This window comes from Cyanistes caeruleus, chromosome 26, assembly GCF_971803275.1.
Source record: "Cyanistes caeruleus chromosome 26, bCyaCae1.hap1.1, whole genome shotgun sequence".
NCBI classification, from domain to species: domain Eukaryota; kingdom Metazoa; phylum Chordata; class Aves; order Passeriformes; family Paridae; genus Cyanistes; species Cyanistes caeruleus.
In genome coordinates, this window is record NC_141726.1 from 5,920,666 (window position 1) to 5,938,091 (window position 17,426).

General features: G+C 67.0%; 3 protein-coding genes across 8 annotated transcripts; 2 read left to right on the plus strand and 1 right to left on the minus strand.

Annotated features, from left to right (window-relative positions):
- Window positions 1-627: 627 nt before the first annotated feature.
- Window positions 628-8,044, plus strand: SYTL1 (synaptotagmin like 1). Of its 3 annotated transcripts, XM_086863400.1 has the most exons (16): window positions 628-713; window positions 1,295-1,408; window positions 2,171-2,438; window positions 2,733-2,881; window positions 2,958-3,066; window positions 3,365-3,404; window positions 3,645-3,744; window positions 3,894-3,985; window positions 4,334-4,453; window positions 4,537-4,703; window positions 4,776-4,878; window positions 4,978-5,139; window positions 5,207-5,285; window positions 5,353-5,452; window positions 5,526-5,731; window positions 7,333-8,044. In XM_086863400.1, the coding sequence occupies exons 3-16, from the start codon at window positions 2,218-2,220 to the stop codon at window positions 7,470-7,472; spliced, it is 1,788 nt and encodes a 595-aa protein (XP_086719526.1). In that variant the 5' UTR covers window positions 628-713; window positions 1,295-1,408; window positions 2,171-2,217; the 3' UTR covers window positions 7,473-8,044. The 3 variants fall into 3 exon arrangements, with proteins under 3 accessions (XP_086719526.1, XP_086719527.1, XP_086719525.1); XM_086863401.1 differs by lacking the exon at window positions 628-713 and having other exon boundaries at window positions 741-1,408; XM_086863399.1 differs by lacking the exon at window positions 628-713 and having other exon boundaries at window positions 1,277-1,408; window positions 2,168-2,438.
- Window positions 8,045-8,336: 292 nt separating this feature from the next.
- CD164L2 (CD164 molecule like 2) lies at window positions 8,337-13,081 on the minus strand. Of its 3 annotated transcripts, none has more exons than XM_086863405.1 (6): window positions 12,868-13,072; window positions 11,197-11,301; window positions 10,758-10,835; window positions 10,553-10,618; window positions 9,766-9,931; window positions 8,337-8,427 (listed from the first exon to the last, which is right to left on the minus strand). In XM_086863405.1, exons 1-6 carry the CDS (start codon window positions 12,962-12,964, stop codon window positions 8,421-8,423), a joined length of 519 nt encoding a protein of 172 aa, XP_086719531.1. In that variant the 5' UTR covers window positions 12,965-13,072; the 3' UTR covers window positions 8,337-8,420. The 3 variants fall into 3 exon arrangements, with proteins under 3 accessions (XP_086719531.1, XP_086719533.1, XP_086719532.1); XM_086863407.1 differs by lacking the exon at window positions 8,337-8,427 and adding an exon at window positions 9,277-9,387 and having other exon boundaries at window positions 12,868-13,081; XM_086863406.1 differs by lacking the exon at window positions 8,337-8,427 and having other exon boundaries at window positions 9,762-9,931.
- Window positions 13,082-14,508: 1,427 nt separating this feature from the next.
- On the plus strand, window positions 14,509-17,112 carry GPR3 (G protein-coupled receptor 3). 2 transcript variants are annotated; one of them, XM_086863402.1, is made up of 2 exons: window positions 14,509-14,654; window positions 15,112-17,112. In XM_086863402.1, exon 2 carries the CDS (start codon window positions 15,283-15,285, stop codon window positions 16,267-16,269), a length of 987 nt encoding a protein of 328 aa, XP_086719528.1. In that variant the 5' UTR covers window positions 14,509-14,654; window positions 15,112-15,282; the 3' UTR covers window positions 16,270-17,112. The 2 variants fall into 2 exon arrangements, with proteins under 2 accessions (XP_086719528.1, XP_086719529.1); XM_086863403.1 differs by having other exon boundaries at window positions 14,566-14,654; window positions 15,115-16,359.
- Window positions 17,113-17,426: the final 314 nt, after the last annotated feature.

The window sequence follows — 17,426 nt, forward strand, 5'->3', positions numbered from 1 at the left end:
TTCAGAGCCAGATGGAATTGTTCTAGGATGGGGTTGTGGGGCTGGATACATCCATGGGACAGGGACTGTGGGGCTGAGGGGAGCCGTGGGGTGAGAACCACGGTTTGAGGAGGAGGCTGGGGCTGTTCCATAGGCTGGGAATACGTTCTGGGATGGGAGCCATGGAGCCAAGGACACCCTGGGGGATGGGGTCCTGCAATGTCCCAGGGACCTGATGCTGCTCCACACTGGGCTTTTGGGGTGGGGGGCTGCAGGGTGCTGCAGGGGGCAGAGGCACAGACCAGTCCCCCCAGTTCCCCCAGTGCAGCCCAGGGGCTCTCCCAGGAACCCCAGAGCCACATCCTGCCCCCACCCCCCGTGTGACACCGGGGTGGGACATCTCCCACCCCATCCCTTCTCCACACCCTTGGCTTCAGCCTCTACCTGGGGTCCCCCTGCCCGGAGCGCATCCCCACTGCGCCACCCCTTCCCGGGCGCCTGACGCCTCCCAGTTCAGCCCAGTTCAGCCCAGTTCAGCCCAGTTCAGTCCCGTCCGGCGGGTGCTGCCGGCTCCAGTCCCTGCTTTCCTGCCGCCGGGCGCGGAGGCGCTCGCAGGGCTGCGCTTGAGTCACCCCGGGCACAGCACCCAGCCGGGGCTGGGACCGCGCACCCACCGCGGTCCCCGTGGGGAGCCGGGGGGCGGGCGAGCCTCGGAGCCCCCGGCAGCTGGGCAGGTAAGGGGGGGCGTGGGGCTGGGCAGTGCGGGGAGGCTGCAGCGGCTGCTGGGGGTGCGGCCCGGCCCCGCTCGGGGGGTGCGCTCTGCCCCCCCCGCTCCGCTCCCAGCGCCAGGCTGGGCTGGGGGCTGCGGGCCACGCACTCACAGCTGACTTTCCTTGTCCCCACGCTGTGACCGAGGCCTGAGGCCCCGTGATGGGGTCCCTGGCTCCCGGGGGAGCCGAGGGCGTCCCGGGTGTCGGGCAGCCCTGGCTGTGCTGGAGCCGGCCGGGATCTGCCGCTTCCTGGGGCTGTGGGGTCCCCCGGGAAGGGCTGGGAGTGGCTGCGTTTTGGGGAGGGGGTGCGGGGGGTGTCTCACGCCGTCCGGAACCCCTCTTCATCTTGTCGGGCTGCCTGCGATGAAAGAAGGGGGACGTGCACCCCCACCCGCTGTGGCTTGCTGGGGAGGTTTAACTGGTTTGACTGGTGTCCCGAGCGGGGTGGGGGCCCCGTGCCCAGCACCCCCCTGCTCGGTTTTGGGGACCGCAGCGGGAGCTGGGCCCCAGGGCAGCCCCTGCCCCACAGGAGGTGCCGTTTTTAGGTGGTGGCTCTGTTCCGGGGCGGGGGGACCCCCCCGAGTGGCGGCGGTAAACAGGACACGAGCGGAGGCGGCGGGGACACAGCGGCAGCGTCACCCCCGCCCCGGGGACAGCCGGTTCGTGTCCCCCAGACCCCTGCGGGGCGGGTGGGGGTCACGGGCTCCTCCGAGGGGCTCCTGCTGGGGCTCTCCTGCGCGTCGTGGGGGTCCCTGGTGCTGGTTTGCTGCGGGCCGGGCCCGGGCCGTGCTCACCCACCGTGCTGGGGGTGTCTGAGACACCTGCGGGGCGGGGACAGGACCCCCCGAGGGGCTGGGGACAGGCTGGGACAGGGCCACCCGTGCGGCGGGGTCAGGGTCTCCTTTGGGACTGGGGATGGGGCACTGGTGGCGGTGGGACACCCCAGCCGCGGCTCTGGAGGGGCTCGGGGGGCTCGGGGCTGATCCTGCCCCACGGCTGCTGCAATTTCCTGCCCTCGGTGACACCAGGCAGCGCTTTCCCAACAGCGGGGACAGGAAGGGCCATGGTGAGGCAGTGCCGGGTATGGGGCAAGACCCCTCTGGGAGATGGGATGAGCCGAGTCCGGTCTCGGCCGGGTTCGGTCTCAGCCCATCGTGGCGGCAGCCGAACCTTTCTGCCATCTGTCCGTGTGCCCTGGCACCCGGGGAATCCCTGGGAAAGCGGGCAGGGCAGAGCCAGCCCTGAGCAAACACGCTGGGCAAACACAGCCCGCGGGCAGGGCTGGGCTGGCACCGAGCGGTGCCCCCGAGCCCGCCCTTCTCTCGGCACCCTCGGCATCGTCCCGCACCTCCTTCGTGCCCGGTGGGGTCGGGGGGTGTTGGGGGTGTGGGCTGAGCTGCTGCCCCTTGTCCTTTCAGCAGGATGAGCGGGGGGGACCCTCCCCAGCGGCCCCGAGCTGCTTCTCCAGATGCTGGCATCGCTGGTGCACGCCCGGCACGCTGAGCCCCCCGTGTCCCCGGGCGGGCCCGACCCTCGGGGTGTCCCCGCCGTGTCCCCGGGCCCTGCCATGGCTCTGGAGCCCGAGGCGCTGCTGGACCTGAGCTTCCTGACGGAGCAGGAGCGGAGCTCCATCGCCGAGGTGCTGCGCCGGGACTCGCAGCTCCGGCGGCGAGAGCAGGGGCGCATCAGGTGGGCCGGGGGTCCCTGCTCGGCCTGACCCACGGGAACAGCACGGACCCCCCAGAGCAGCCCCGGGGACAGAGCGGCCGGGCTGAGGGTCCCTCTTCCCCTGGTGATGGGGTCGCTCACTGCGCTCCGCCACGGCCCTGGCCCGTCCCACCGGCACCGAGGCTCCCAGAGGTCCCGGGAGGGGGCGGCTGCTGTCCCCCGGCCCTGCACCGACTGGGAGAGCTCCGGGACAGCGGCTCGGTGCCGGTGGCGGTGCCAGGGCGGGGGTCCCAGTGTCCCCCTCCCGCCCACCAGCAAACTCCGCAAGTCGGTGTCGGACCCGGCGCGGCTGCGGAGCCTCACCGGGGACTGGTTCTGCGACGCCCGCGCCCAGCGGCACCGGCAGCAGCAGCTGGGCTCCGACCTCGTGCGAGCCTCCATCCGCCGCAGGAGGCGGCCCCGGGGTAAGCCGGGGAACGTGCCCGGGCTCCGGGAACGCGGGCCCGGGGCTTGGCCCGCTGAGCTCCCCGATGTCCCCAGGAACGGGGGGCCTGGAACGCGGCCCCAGTCTGGGCGAGCTGGAGGCCATTGATGAGCCCCTGGCAGAGGAGAAGGAGGATGAGGATGGTGCCTTGGAGACGGACGAGAGGTGAGGGAAGGAAGGGTCAGCCCACAGGCGCCCCGGGGCTGGTGGCACCCCACTGGTGCCCACTGGGGGTGGCACAGGGGGCTGGAGGGGGAGCAGGACCCCTGGTGAAGGGGATGGTGCAGTCAGGGCCGGTGTCTGCCCATCACTGGGGGTCTGGTTTCCCACCACCTGTCTCCCACCATCCCGGTGTCCGTCTGTCCATGATCCCAGAGTCCATCTGTCCATGATCCCAGTGTGTCCCACCATCCTGCCATCTGTCCACCATCCAGACCAAGCTAACGGTGCTCTCTTCCCACAGCTCCCCCCCAGAGGAGGTGCAGGAGGCCACTGAGCCCCAGGTGGGTCCCTGCTGTGGGGTTGAGGGGTACCTGGCACCCCGCTGTTGGTGGGGTTCACCCTGCAGCACCCCCAGCCCCATCCCAGGGTTGTGCTGTGCTCGGAGTGATCCTGAACGCTGGGGAGTGATGGGAAGTGTCCCACGGAACATCCCACGAGGTGTCCCCAGGAGCACAGAGGGCTGGGCTGGGCTGGGGGAGCAGGGGGTGCCCGGGGTCCCGTCCTCACCCTTTCCCTCACAGCCCGGCCCCCCCGCCCCGGCTGAGGAGGGGACCCCGATGTCAGAGGCGCTGCTGCAGGGTGACATCCTGCTGAGGGAGCAGGACAGCCCGGCCCAGCCAGGTAACCGGGAAGGGGGTGGGTGCAGCGGAGGTGTGGGGGGCTGCAGCCCCCCAGCACTGCTCACCAGCCTCCTCCTGCCCCCGCTGCGGCTCTTCTCGCTGCCCTGGCCAGAAAAGCGATCCCCCTCCCACCGCCCCTTGTCCCTGCAGGTGAGTCGGGAGCTGGGAGCGGCTCCGGCTCGTCCAGCACGGAGGAGGATGAGGAGGAGCCGGACTCGGCACACGGCGGCCACGCTGGGCAGGTGGGACGGGGGCTGGGCTGGGGGTTGGTGGGGCTGGGTGGAGCTGGGGGGGCTGGAAGGGATTGGGGGAAGCTGGGGAGGGTTGTAGGAGTTTTGGAGAGGGGGTGGGGGGGTTTATGGGGCTGCAGGGTCTCAAGGGGGCTTTAAGGGGTTGAGGGGCTCTATGAGTTTGGGGGGCTGGAGGGGTCTGTACAAGGTTGGAGGGGGCTGTGTGGGGTTTTGGGGGCCTGGGGGGGACCGAACAAAGCCAGCACAGGATGGGCTGCAGCCAAGCACTGAGAGCTGGGTGTCCTCGGTGAGTTTGCAGGCCCAAGAGGGGGGGATGCTGACCCCTCTCTGCATTCCCAGAGACCAGAGACCCCCGAGACGGATCAGACCCCCCCAGCCCCTCCGTCCCCACAGAACGGCCACGCTCCCCCGAGCCTGCTGAGCACCAGCTCCTCCGTGTCCAGCCTCAGCTCCTCCACGGTACGGGGCCGGGGCCGGGGCCGGGGCCGGGCGGGGGGCGCGGGGGCACCTCCGCAGCCCCCCTGAGCGTGCCCCCCCTGCAGCTGAGCGGGAGCCTGATGAGCCTGTACAGCGAGGGGGAGCTGGGCAGGGTGGCCGTGCAGGGCTGTGTCCAGTTCTCCCTGCGCTACGACCCGGCCAGGAAGGAGCTGCAGGTGCACGTCCTGCGCTGCCGGGAGCTGGCCCAGGCCAGGAAGCAGCGCTCGGACCCGTGAGTGCCCCGGCCCCCCCTGGCATTGCCCACTCTGGCCCCCACCGCCCCCAGCTCCATTTTTGGCCCCAGGTACATCAAGACGTACCTGCTGCCGGACAAGTCCAACCACAGCAAGCGCAAGACCGCCGTGAGGAAGAGGAGCTTGGACCCCGTCTTCAATGAGACCCTCAAGGTTTCTCAGCCTCCTTTGGGGGCGGGTTTGGAGGGTCCCCGCGGTTCAGGCTGGGTGGGTGGGAGTGGGTAATCTCAGCCTGTGTCCCCTCCCCACCAGTACAAGCTGGAGAAGGGGGACCTGCAGGGCCGGACCCTGAACCTCTCGGTGTGGCACCACGACAGCCTGGGCAGGAACCTGTTCCTGGGGGAAGTGGAGGTCGCGCTGGGCTCCTGGGACTGGGCCAACACTCGCCCCGAGTGGTTCAGTCTCCAGCCACGGGTGAGCTCCTCGCCTCCCCGGCCCCCCCGCTCACGCAGTGCCCCCGTAACCCCCCCGTCCTCCTCAGACACCCATCCCCTCCGACGGCCTCGCCAGCCGGGGCAACCTCAACCTGGCGCTGAAGTTCCTCCCCGCTGGCTCGGAAGGTGAGAGGGGCCCGTGTGGGGCCGGGGCTCGGCTGGGGAGGGGTGCCCTGACCCTTCTGGCCCGCAGGAGGGGGGATGCCGCCCACGGGGGAGCTGCACATCTGGGTGAAGGACGCTCAGAGCCTCATCCCGCTGCAGAGCGGCACCGTGGACGCCTTCGTGCAGTGGTGAGGGGGGTGACAGCCTGGGGGCTCCCAGAGGGGGGCTGGCTGCGCCCCCCTCACCCCGCTGTCCCCCCAGCTACGTCCTGCCGGACGACAGCAAGGCGAGCCGGCAGAAGACGCGGGTGGTGAAGCGGAGCCTGAGCCCCCTCTTCAACCACACCATGGTGTACGACGGCTTCCAGGCCAAGGACCTGGCCGAGGCCTGCGCCGAGTTCACCCTCTGGCACCACGAAACCTTCTCCAAGCGCCAGCTGGGCGGCATCCGACTCAGCCTGGGCACCGGTGAGGAGGAGGGGTCCTGGGGGTGTCCCCAGTGTCCCTGGGTGTCCCCAGTGTCCCAGGGTGTCCCCAGTGTCCCCAGAGTGTCCCCCAGCTCCTCAGGGTGTCCCCAATGTCCCTGGGTGTCCCCAATGTCCCTGGGTGTCCCCAGTGTCCCAGGGTGTCCCCAGTGTCCCTGGGTGTCCCCAGTGTCCCTGGGTGTCCCCAATGTCCCTGGGTGTCCCCAGTGTCCCCAGAGTGTCCCCCAGCTCCTCAGGGTGTCCCCAGTGTCCCTGGGTGTCCCCCAGCTCCTCAGGGTGTCCCCAGTGTCCCTGGGTGTCCCCAGAGTTCCTGGGTGTCCCCAGTGTCCCTGGGTGTCCCCCAGCTCCTCAGGGTGTCCCCAGTGTCCCTGGGTGTCCCCAGTGTCCCTGGGTGTCCCCAGAGTTCCTGGGTGTCCCCAATGTCCCCGGGTGTCCCCAGAGTTCCTGGGTGTCCCCAATGTCCCTGGGTGTCCCCAGTGTCCCAGGGTGTCCCCAGTGTCCCTGGGTGTCCCCAATGTCCCTGGGTGTCCCCAGTGTCCCCAGAGTGTCCCCCAGCTCCTCAGGGTGTCCCCAATGTCCCAGGGTGTCCCCAGTGTCCCAGGGTGTCCCCAGTGTCCCAGGGTGTCCCCAGTGTCCCTGGGTGTCCCCCAGCTCCTCAGGGTGTCCCCAGTGTCCCTGGGTGTCCCCCAGCTCCTCAGGGTGTCCCCAATGTCCCTGGGTGTCCCCAGAGTTCCTGGGTGTCCCCAGTGTCCCTGGGTGTCCCCAGTGTCCCCAGAGTGTCCCCCAGCTCCTCAGGGTGTCCCCAGTGTCCCAGGGTGTCCCCAGAGTTCCTGGGTGTCCCCAATGTCCCTGGGTGTCCCCAGAGTTCCTGGGTGTCCCCAGTGTCCCCAGAGTGTCCCCCAGCTCCTCAGGGTGTCCCCAGTGTCCCTGGGTGTCCCCCAGCTCCTCAGGGTGTCCCCAGAGTTCCTGGGTGTCCCCAGAGTTCCTGGGTGTCCCCAGTGTCCCTGGGTGTCCCCAGCATCCCAGGGTGTCCCCAGTGTCCCAGGGTGTCCCCAATGTCCCTGGGTGTCCCCAGAGTTCCTGGGTGTCCCCAATGTCCCTGGGTGTCCCCAGAGTTCCTGGGTGTCCCCAGTGTCCCCAGAGTGTCCCCCAGCTCCTCGGGGTGTCCCCAATGTCCCTGGGTGTCCCCCAGCTCCTCAGGGTGTCCCCAGTGTCCCTGGGTGTCCCCAGAGTTCCTGGGTGTCCCCAGTGTCCCTGGGTGTCCCCCAGCTCCTCAGGGTGTCCCCAATGTCCCTGGGTGTCCCCAGAGTTCCTGGGTGTCCCCAGTGTCCCTGGGTGTCCCCCAGCTCCTTAGGGTGTCCCCAGTGTCCCAGGGTGTCCCCAGTGTCCCCGGGTGTCCCCAGAGTTCCTGGGTGTCCCCAGAGTTCCTGGGTGTCCCCAGTGTCCCCGGGTGTCCCCAGAGTTCCTGGGTGTCCCCAGAGTTCCTGGGTGTCCCCAGTGTCCCCAGAGTGTCCCCCAGCTCCTCAGGGTGTCCCCAGTGTCCCCGGAGTCACGGCTGGGGGTGACAGGGTGCTCTCTCGGCAGGGAGCAGCTACGGGCTGCCCGTGGGCTGGATGGACTCGACGCAGGAGGAGCAGGGGGTGTGGAAGCAGCTGCTGCAGCAGCCTGGGCGCTGGGTGGAGGCTCTGCTCCCCCTGAGGACCAACCTGGTCCCCCGGGTGTAGCCCCCAGGGAGCAGCTGGTGCCGGTGGGACTGAGGGGTCTGAGGGATGGGGACCTGGGACTGTGCGGGCTGGGGTCTGTGCCCTCCTCTTCCAGCAGCAATGAAGTGGCACCAGAGGGAACATCTGGCAGCTTTTCCTTGCTCTGGGCACATCTGGTGGCCATTTATTGCACAGGCCACCATACCCCGACTTCTCCCTCCACTGTGGGGCTGCAGCTGCTGCGTCCCACTGCTCCCAGTGTGGGGCTGTGCCCTCCAGCACCGGCCTTGTCACAGCCCTGGCTGGGGTGAGGGGGTCACTGCTCTGGGGGATGCCCCTTTTCCCACTGGGATACCCCACACTGGGCTGTCCTGTCCCTCTGGGGCACCCACCTTGGCTCCCTGGCACTGGGCACTGCAGTCACCTGGGGCCACCCACCAATTCCACCCTGGGGCCAGGAACAGCCAAATCCCCAGAGCTTCTTCTGCAACCAGAATCTGCCAGGACAGCCCCCTCCACTGGGGCTTTGGGGGGGCAGGAGGTGGATGACAATGACAATGACACCAGAAATTACAGGAAAATCCTTTATTGGTTTCTGTCCCCCCTGTTCCAGCTCGGGCTCTGCCTGGTGTGGGGCTGGGGCCAGCAAAGGGTCCCCCTCTGCCACCCACGGCCGCGTGTCCTCTGATTCCTGGGTGCCCCTGGCCTCCTGGGCATCTGGCAAGCGCAGGGTGGGGCTGCAGGTGGAATTGAGGGTGGGATGGGCCCCCCCTGCCCCCCCTGCATCCCCTGGGAGCAGCCCCGGGCAGGCCCGGGTGACAGGTGCCACCCCGCTGTCCCCAGCTTTGCATAGTCATGGTGTGGCCGTGCGGGGGGACGGTCCGGCTGCGCAAAGGTGACCCCAGCAGGGGCCTCTTCACCCGGGGAGGACGGGGCCAGCGACCCCCCCAGCCTGGAGGCTCGGGGACCTCAGATCCTGGTGCATTAGACAGAGAGGAGACACGAAAGGTCCTGGGGGCTCCACCCTGGGGGTCCCGGCCCCTTCAGCCCCACAAGTGCCGGGGGTGTCCCAGTGCCCACCCCCACCTCGGGAAGGGTTGGACTCGGGGGGGGGTCCCTGCAGCCCCCAGGCACAGCAGCCCCCGACACGACGCAGACACCGCCTGGCAGAGTTTAATGGGGGCAGCCTGAGCTACAAGTGTCACCCCACGGCACACGACACGCAGCCCCCTCCCCAAAAGAGCACACAGAAAGAGGGTGGGGGAGAGGGGCCCCCCAAGCCCCCCCAGAGCACACAGAGGCACAGCAAAAGCACACAGCAAGGCCCTGGCCCCGCTCCTGCGGTGGGGGCGGGGGGCTGGGGGGCTGGGAGGTGGCAGGGCATGGTTGGGTGCTCCAGACACAAAATGTGAGAGGGAAAAGCACCCGAGAGCCCCGAGGGGAAGAGGGGACCCCCAGCCCCAGGAGGCTGGAGGCTGTGGGGAGGCAGCAGGGCAGGGGGCAGTGGGAAGGGGGCTCCTGGGTGCTAACTGGGGCCAAACTGGGGCCAGACTGGGAGCCCTGGAGTTCCCGTGCTGTCAGGGAGGCTCAGGGTGAGGGGCTGCACCCCGCTGGGGTGGGGTTGGGGGCACTGGGGACCCCAGAAGGGGCTGTACGAGGCTGCAGCCCTGAGGGCTCCGTGACGAGAGGGGGTGGGGGGGACCCCCTTCCCTTCCATCCCCAGCAACTCCCGGGAAACACCAAAACCAGTTGGGAAACACCAAAACCAGTTGGGAAACACCAAAACCAGTTGGGAAACACCTGCCATGCAAACCAGGAGGGAGGGTCCACGCCCCCTGTGCCCGGGGAGGTGCGAGGGAGGGGTGAAGCTCTGGGAGTGCCGGGGGACACCCCCTCCCCACTGCCACCAGCACCCAGAACCTACTGGTTGTCCTCTCTGGCAGCGTGGAAGGAAAGAGAGAGGGGCACGGCCCCCACATCAGACACGGCCATCCCGGGCAGCACAGAGCAGCACCTGAGCCAGCTGTGAGGGACATCTGGGGCCCCCCGCTCCCCATGGGCCTCAGAGCCAGACCCAGGCAGGCAGGGACAGACACGGGACGTGGCAGGACAGCCGGACAGCAGCAGGGGGACACGAACCCCTCCATGCCCCAGATGGCCCCCGCAGGGTGAGGAGGGGTTGGCACAAGCGTGTTGGGACACAGCGGAGCGGAGAGACAGGACACGACCCCAGAGCGACCCCAGGCTGGGCTTGAAGGGTGGGCTCGGCCCGGGACCCCCATCCCGGATCCCGGCGGGAGCGCAGGGCCCTTACAGAGTTTGGTAGGTGCTGTCCTTGGATTTGATGAACTTGATGACGAAGAAGGCGACGGCCTGGACGCACAGCACCAGCACGATGCCCCCGATGAAACTCGCCGTGTCGAAGCCGGGCGGGTGGAACTCGGGGCTGCCCGTCAGCGGGGCGCTGGTGGTGGTGGTCCCTGGAGGCCGGGGAAAATGGGAGGTTTGGGGACTTCTGGGTGCTGAGAATCACCCTCAGGCATCCCTGAGCACAGATGTGTCCCCCAGAGAGAAGGGATTTGGGGTCTGTGAAGAAACCAGTGGCTGCACAGGGAGGAATGGTGGGATGCTGGGACAGGCTCAGCCCCTTCCCATGCCAGAGCAGCTGGAGCTGCAGGAAAGGAGCCAGTGGCAAAAAGATCCCAGTGGGATCAATAATTCAGCAGGCTCCAGGCTCCGGTTACCTGCTGTAATTAGCCCAGCGCTCTCCAGTTCCCCCTTACTGGAAGAGGCTCCTTCTCCTCTCCCAGCCAGGCTGGAGGTGGCAATTCCCAGCAAGGATGGAATCAGGGCTTGTTCCTGGGGGGCTGATGGGTGCCTGAGTCCCTGTTTTGTTGCGTGCAGAGAGGGGACAGGGACACAGCTGTGACCTGGGACAGTGGCACATCCCTTGATCCAGCCCTGAGGGCAGCTCTGCTCATCCCTCCCAAAGGGATGTGACACAGAGAAGAGGGAAGGGCCTTGTTGGGACAAGTCACTGATCCCTGGTGCATCCAGGACCCCCATCCCACTGCCCCCCTCCCCTCCCCAGACCCACTCACTTGTGGAGTGTGTCACTGGCTCCTTGCTATGGGATCGTGGAGGCTCCTCTGTGTGGGACTTCGGTGCTGGAGAAGGTGGGGACAGAGGGAAGGGGTGGCAGGGGACATTGCCACACACCCCTGCAACCCATGTCCCTACCCCCGTGGCCCTGGCACCCCCAGCAGCGCTCAGAGGGTCTGGGGGGGTTTGGGGGTCCGGGGTTACCTCGGCACTGGGTGCTGGTGTTGTAGAGTGCGCAGGTGTCCCGCACTGCCGGCCCTCTCTGCTCACAGCTCCCCGTTTCTGCAGGAAGAGGGAGCAGAGTTTTCCCGAGGATCCCAAACCGGTGCAGCCAGTGGTGGTCAGGCCCAGGGCTGCCCTGGGCACCCGAGGGTTTGGGATGAGGAGCCTTTGTTCCCAGGGCTGGGCACCCACTGAGGGTCTGGGAGTGCTCTGGGAGTGGGGGCTGCACCCCCACAGGGCAGAGCCCCAAAGAGAGGTTTGGAAACAGCTGAGCTGGACCTCGGCCATGAAAGCGGCTGGGAATGAGCATCCAAGGGAGCTGAGTGCCGACAGCATCCAGGCACAGCCCCGCTCCAGTGATGGGGGCTGGGGAGGGGCTGATGAGACCCCCTCTCTCTGCCCACCCAGCTGAGCCCCTCACCTGGCTCCTCGGGGGTCCCGCAGCCCACCCAGACGCAGTCGGTGCCGTTGTGGGAGTGGCTGCTGGCTGTGCACATCTCGCAGGACCTCAGCTTGCCACACTCTCCTGCCAAAGCCAGGGAAAAGCGGTGAGGCAGGGGCTGGAGCCCCAGCTCCATGGAGGGACAATCCTGAGGATGCAGCAGGAGGGATGAAGGCACATCCCACAGCACCAAACCCAACAGCCCCGTCCTGACGGGCTGCTCGTAGCACCACCAGCCCTCCAGCGAGGGGACACCCCACAGCCCCAGCGCCCACCCAGCTCACACAGGGCTCACCCATCACCCACAACGCAGCAAACATCCCCCAGCACCGGGATCTGGGATCTTTTGGTGGAGGCTGAAGTGAGATGAGGCGGCAGCACCAGCCTGCTCGGGGTTACCTGAGCCATGCCACCCCTCTGCCCACCCAGGCCACCCTGCAGGACCCCCCGTCCCCATCGGTGAGCCGGTGAGTCACCCTGGTGTTTGCGGAGCTGCTCTTCCCCCACTCTCGCTCATCATTAATTTACAGCGCTGGCTGGCGGCGAGGGAGGCTGCGAGGAGCCGCGGCCGGGCCCTGCCCGCACCTCGCTGCGTCCCAGGGCCGCGTCCGCAGCATCCCGGGAAAGAGCCGGGAGCCGTTCCCCAGGCTGGAGGTGTTTCCGGGCTCCCAGGGGCAGAGCCTCTCCCGGCGGGGCTGTGGCACGCTGCCATCCCCCCGGGCTGGCTCCCCAGGGGACGCAACAAGCGCCAGGCATCGCTGCCGGCAGCGCTCCCCATCGCACCGCTTCCCTCCGGAGGCACCGCCTGCAGGCCCCCGGCTCTCAGGGCTCCCTAAAAACCAGGCGCGGCTGATGGAGAAGCCCCCTCAGTTCTTTGCCAGGAAAAGCCGAGGGGCCGGCGGTGGCGCAGGGCAGGAAGCGGAGATGCTGCGGCCCCATTGCCATGGCTACGGGAGGGGGAGGTGGGCACGCCGCTGCCCCCCCTCCAGCATTTGGAGACCTGCCGGGAGCCAATGGGAAAGTAGGACTTTGTTCGCAAGGCTTTAGGCAGGTTTATCATTTATTTTTATCGCGGCAGGCGCAGGAACAGACGTTTGAGCCCAACGCTGTCAACTCCCGCTCCTGCCGTCAGGTGTGGGGAGGGAGGGGGAATAAAAGGGGGGCAGCGGGGCCGGCTGAGGGCAGCCCCACTCCCACGGGTGCTGTGGGAACACGCCTGGTTCCCTCTGGGATAACTCAGGCTGGAAATGTCTCCCTGCAGCAGCAGGGGGATGGGAGAGGGGGAGCAGAAGGAAGCCTGGGCTTTGCATAATTAATGCCCGGAGTTGCAGCACCTCGGGAAGGAGGTGACGGCTCCGTTCCCCTCTCCCCACCGCGGCCCACCAGATCCCCACACTTTTTGGGGAGGAGCTCGGACCCCGCACGCCGCTTATCCCACTGCAGCCCAGCGCAGCCCCCTGGCCCTTGGGGGTCCCAGCCCCCCTGGAGCACGGCTGGCAGGGGGAGCCCCTCTCCCCCAAAACGAGGTCGGGACACCGAGCCCCGTGGGGGCGAGAGGAACCCCTGGGAAAAAACCAACCCCCACAAAAAAGTTCAGCTGCCCCAAAGCTGCAAAGCCCCGAGTTCCCCTCCCGCGCCCCCCGGCCGTACCTGCGCGGGTGGGAGCGGGTCCGTGCGCGCAGAGCAGCGCGCACAGGAGCGCGCACAGGAGCGCGCAGCGCAGCGCCGCGGGACCCGGCGGGGCCATGGCCCGGCCCGGCTCGGCTCGGCCCGGTCCCGGCTCGGTCCCGGCGGGATGGGTGTCCGCGGATCTCCCGGGAGAGCGGAGCGGAGCAGATGCGCGCCCGCGGGAGGCGGCCCCGGCGGCGGCGGGGGAGGGGGGGCGGCCCCGCCTCGTCCCGCCCCGCCCCGCCCCGGCAGCCCCGGCCCGGGGGTGTGGGGGTCTCCCCCGCACTGCACACACCCCCAGCGGCCCTGGGAAACACGGGGCTGCTGCGCACACCTGTGCACACCTGTGCACACTGCACACACCTGTGAGCTGCTGTACACACCTGTACACACTGCACACACCTGTACACACCTGTGCACTGCTGTACACACCTGTGCACACCTGTACACACCTGTACACACCTGTACACACCTGTACACACTGCACACACCTGCACACACCTGTGCACTGCTGTACACACCTGTACACACTGCACACACCTGTACACACCTGTGCACACTGCACACACCTGTACACACCTGTGCACTGCTGTACACACCTGTACACACTGTACACACCTGTACACACCTGTACACACTGTACACACCTGTACACACCTGTACACAGCTGTACACACCTGTACACACTGCACACACCTGTACACACCTGTGCACACCTGCACACACCTGTACACACCTGTGCACTGCTGTACACACCTGTACACACCTGTACACACCTGTACACACCTGTACACACCTGTGCACTGCTGTACACACCTGCACACATTGCACACCTGCATGTCCCGTGTGCCCTGCACACCCTGCACATCGCTGCCCACGCTCTGCCCGCTCCAGCCCCGTGCCCGCGACACTGCCGCCCCCCGGGCCGGCTCCTGCCGCTCGGACCGAACCGAGCTGAACCGAACCGAGCCCCGGCCAGTCCCTGCCCGGGCTCCGAAGGGGCGGCCGCAGCCGTGCCCGGGACCAGCGGGGTGTCCCGACTCTGCGGGGTCCCAGCAGAGCAGCAGCCCGGGCTGGGCTCTCCGGGACCCCCTCTCTCCCCGGCGGGGACAGATCGCCCGGAAGGCGCGGGGGAAGAGCCTCGAGAAGCGCAGCCTTCTCCTCCCTCCTCTCCTCCTCCTCTCCGGGGGGAGGGCACCCCGCCAGCTCTCCCCGTACCCCCCCGGCCGGGCATTCCCGCTTCTCCTGGCCCTGAATTATTCATCCCGGCTTAGGAAGGCCGGGCCGCGGGGACAGACCGGGAGAAGGGAGGGGGCTGCGCAGCCCCGGCTGTGCGGGGGCAGGACAGGACCCATCCTCGACCACCCTAGGTCCCCCCAAACTCCTCCCGCCCCCTCCACAGCGGAGCCCCCGAACTCCGCATTGCGGGGACAGGGGCGACTCAGGCTCCGCACAGCGGGCTGCCGGGGGTCCCCGGGCGGGGGTCTGGGGGGGCGCGGAGCGGCGTGGGCGGGGCGCGGGGCGCTGTTTTTATGAATGAGCTGCTATTACTATGCGGCGCGCGCGCTCCCGCGCTGCCCGCCCGGACGCTGATTGGCTCCGGCGCGCCATTGACGTCACAGCGGGGCGAGCGGGGCCGGGGGGCCGTGAGTCACCCCGAGCCCCCCGGACCCCCCCGGCCCCGCTCGGCCGCTATAACTCGGCGGCGCCCATGGCAGCGGGGCCCCAGCCGGGCAGCCCAACGCAGCCCGGGCCCGGCATCCCGGCAGGTGAGTGCCCGGCACGGGGGGGACCCCGGCGGAGGGGGGAGCCCGCTCTGGCGGAGCGCCGCGCTATGAGGAGGGGGGCGAGGGGCGGCCGTGCCCCCCAAAGCCCGTTCAGGAGTTGTGCTGCCCGCCCGGGGAGAGGCAGACCCTCAAGGTAAGGAGGGATGCCATAGTGGGGATAGGAGGGTGTCTGCTCCCCCTGGGGTTGCTGACTGGGGGGGGGGCAGGGTCGCCCCCCTTAGCTGCTGCTTGGGATCCCCTCACTTTGGCCCCCAACTCCTCCCGGGGGATGGTGTTTTCCACTGCCAGTCCTGCTCCCCTGGATTTATCCATCAAAATCATGCAGTGCCCAACCCCCAGCAGCTAAGGCAGGCAGGAGCAGGGGTGTTGTGTGTGTGTGTGTGTGTGTTCCGTCCCCTTTATTCACCTGTTTATTTTAAAACTAAACCATCTCGTCCAGAAGAATCTCCTCGGAGCAAACAACGAGCACTCTCTCAACCTACGCTGCTCTGCCCACGCTCCTGAAGACAACTTTTGGAGGCAGGCAGTACTGTCCCGTCTGGGCGGCACAGGGGCAGCTCGTGGACAGCAGGTGCTGAGGGGCTGCTCTTGCAGGTCACCCTCGGCCATCATGATGGAGAAAGAGCCCCCCAACTCCAGCGAAGGCCAGCAAGGCTGGTTCTCAGCCAGGAACGGCAGTGGCAGCTCCTTGGATCTGGAGTCTGTGGTGCAGCCCCTCGCCTTGAACCTGTGGGACGTTGTGCTCTGCATCTCGGGGACCATCATCTCCTGTGAGAACGCCATTGTGGTGGTGGTCATCTTCTACACCCCGGCTTTCCGCGCCCCAATGTTCCTCCTGATCGGCAGCTTGGCCACAGCCGACCTCCTGGCAGGCTTGGGGTTGATCCTGCACTTTGCCTTTGTGTACTTGATTCCGTCAGAGGCGGTCAGCCTGCTCACTGTGGGGCTCCTGGTCACCTCCTTCACGGCCAGCGTCAGCAGCCTGCTGACCATCACCATCGACCGCTACCTGTCCCTCTACAACGCCCTCACCTACTACTCGGAGAGGACGGTCACCAGGACTTACATCATGTTGATCCTCACCTGGGGAGCCTCCATCTGCTACGGGCTGCTGCCCGTCATGGGCTGGAACTGCCTGAAGGAGCCCTCCGCCTGCAGCATCGTCAGGCCGCTGACCAAGAGCCACCTCATCATCCTGTCCGTCTCCTTCTTGGCGGTGTTCGCGGCGATGCTGCAGCTGTACGTGCAGATCTGTAGGATCGTGTGCCGGCACGCGCACCAGATCGCCGTCCAGAGGCACTTCTTGGCCAGCTCCCACTACGATACCACCCGCAAGGGCATCGCCACCCTGGCCGTCATCCTGGGCACCTTCGCGTCCTGCTGGCTGCCCTTCGCCGTCTACGGGCTGCTGGGCGATGACAGCTCCCCGGCCCTCTACACCTACGTCACCTTGCTCCCTGCCACCTACAACTCCATGCTCAATCCCGTCATTTACGCCTTCAGGAACCAGGAGATCCAGAAAGTGCTGTGGGCCGTGTGCTGCGGCTGCTTCTCCTCCACGCTGCCTTTCCGCTCCCGCTCCCCCAGTGACGTCTGACCTGCCCCCCCGCATCTTCCACTCACCGGTTGCAGTCGGAGATTTGCTTTGATTCCCCCTTTTCATTCCCAGAGGCACATTGCAGGAGCTCTTGGAATCGAGCAGCTCTTCCCAGCCTCATCCTTTTTGGGCACAACCCCTTCTTTTCCTCTATTTTTCCACTACTTTTTGAAAAGAGAGAAAAACGTATTTTTTATTCATAATATAATCTATATTTATGTGTGTGAGAGAGGGGGGGTGATCCTCATATTTTCTTTAAAACTATTTATGATGCTTTATTTTTTTTAAGGGTGGGGAAACACCAGGAATGTTCATCCCCTCTTTTTTTTTTTTTTCCACAATCTCGTTATTTACCTCAGAGAAAATATATTTTATACATTTGGGGAAGGGGAGGAGAGACTCGTTGTCAGAGGAGGAGGGACTCAACCCCCTCCCCCCTTTCTTCCAGCCATCCATCCATTTATTTATTTATTGGCATTTGAATTATTATTTAATTTGATTTCCATGCCTCCCTCCCGCCGCCCAGCGCTGGGCCCTGCTGCCCTCTAGTGCTCGCTGCCTTCAGGAGGGGGGGATGCCGGAGGCTCTGCGCCCCCGAACCCACAAGTTTTGGGGTCCTCTGTGTGCTGCCTCCCCCCTCACGGCACCCAGGGCTCCCCCTGCCAAAGCCTTTCTTTGCACCGGGGTTGGATTTGCACATTTCTGGGCTGGGGAGATGGATGCGAAAGGCGAGGGGACCCCCGGGGATGGGGACCCCCGGGGATGGGGACCTCTCAGTGGGTCAGGGTGGCGGGGCTGCTTCTTGTTTACAGCTCTGGTAGGGGAATAAATTAATTTGTGGTACGAGGTGCGTTTGTTTGATGCTGGGGAGGGGGTGGGATGCGTTTCCCGAGGGGGCAGAGAAGGCTGATGTTCCCGAGTCCCATCAGGGCCATCCCCCTGCTGCGTTTCCCTGCTCCCGGATAAGAGATGCCGAGTGACAGCGCTTCCCCCACCCATCACATCCTGTTAGCAGGAGCTGGCCCGGGGGGAGCCGCACTGAGGCCCCTGACCATCCTCATCCTCACAGCCCCAGCAGGCCCAGGGGCTGCATCCAGCTCTGCTGGTGACATCTGACCCTGTGTCCCCCCACCCGGGGATGCCGAGGACTCGCTCCC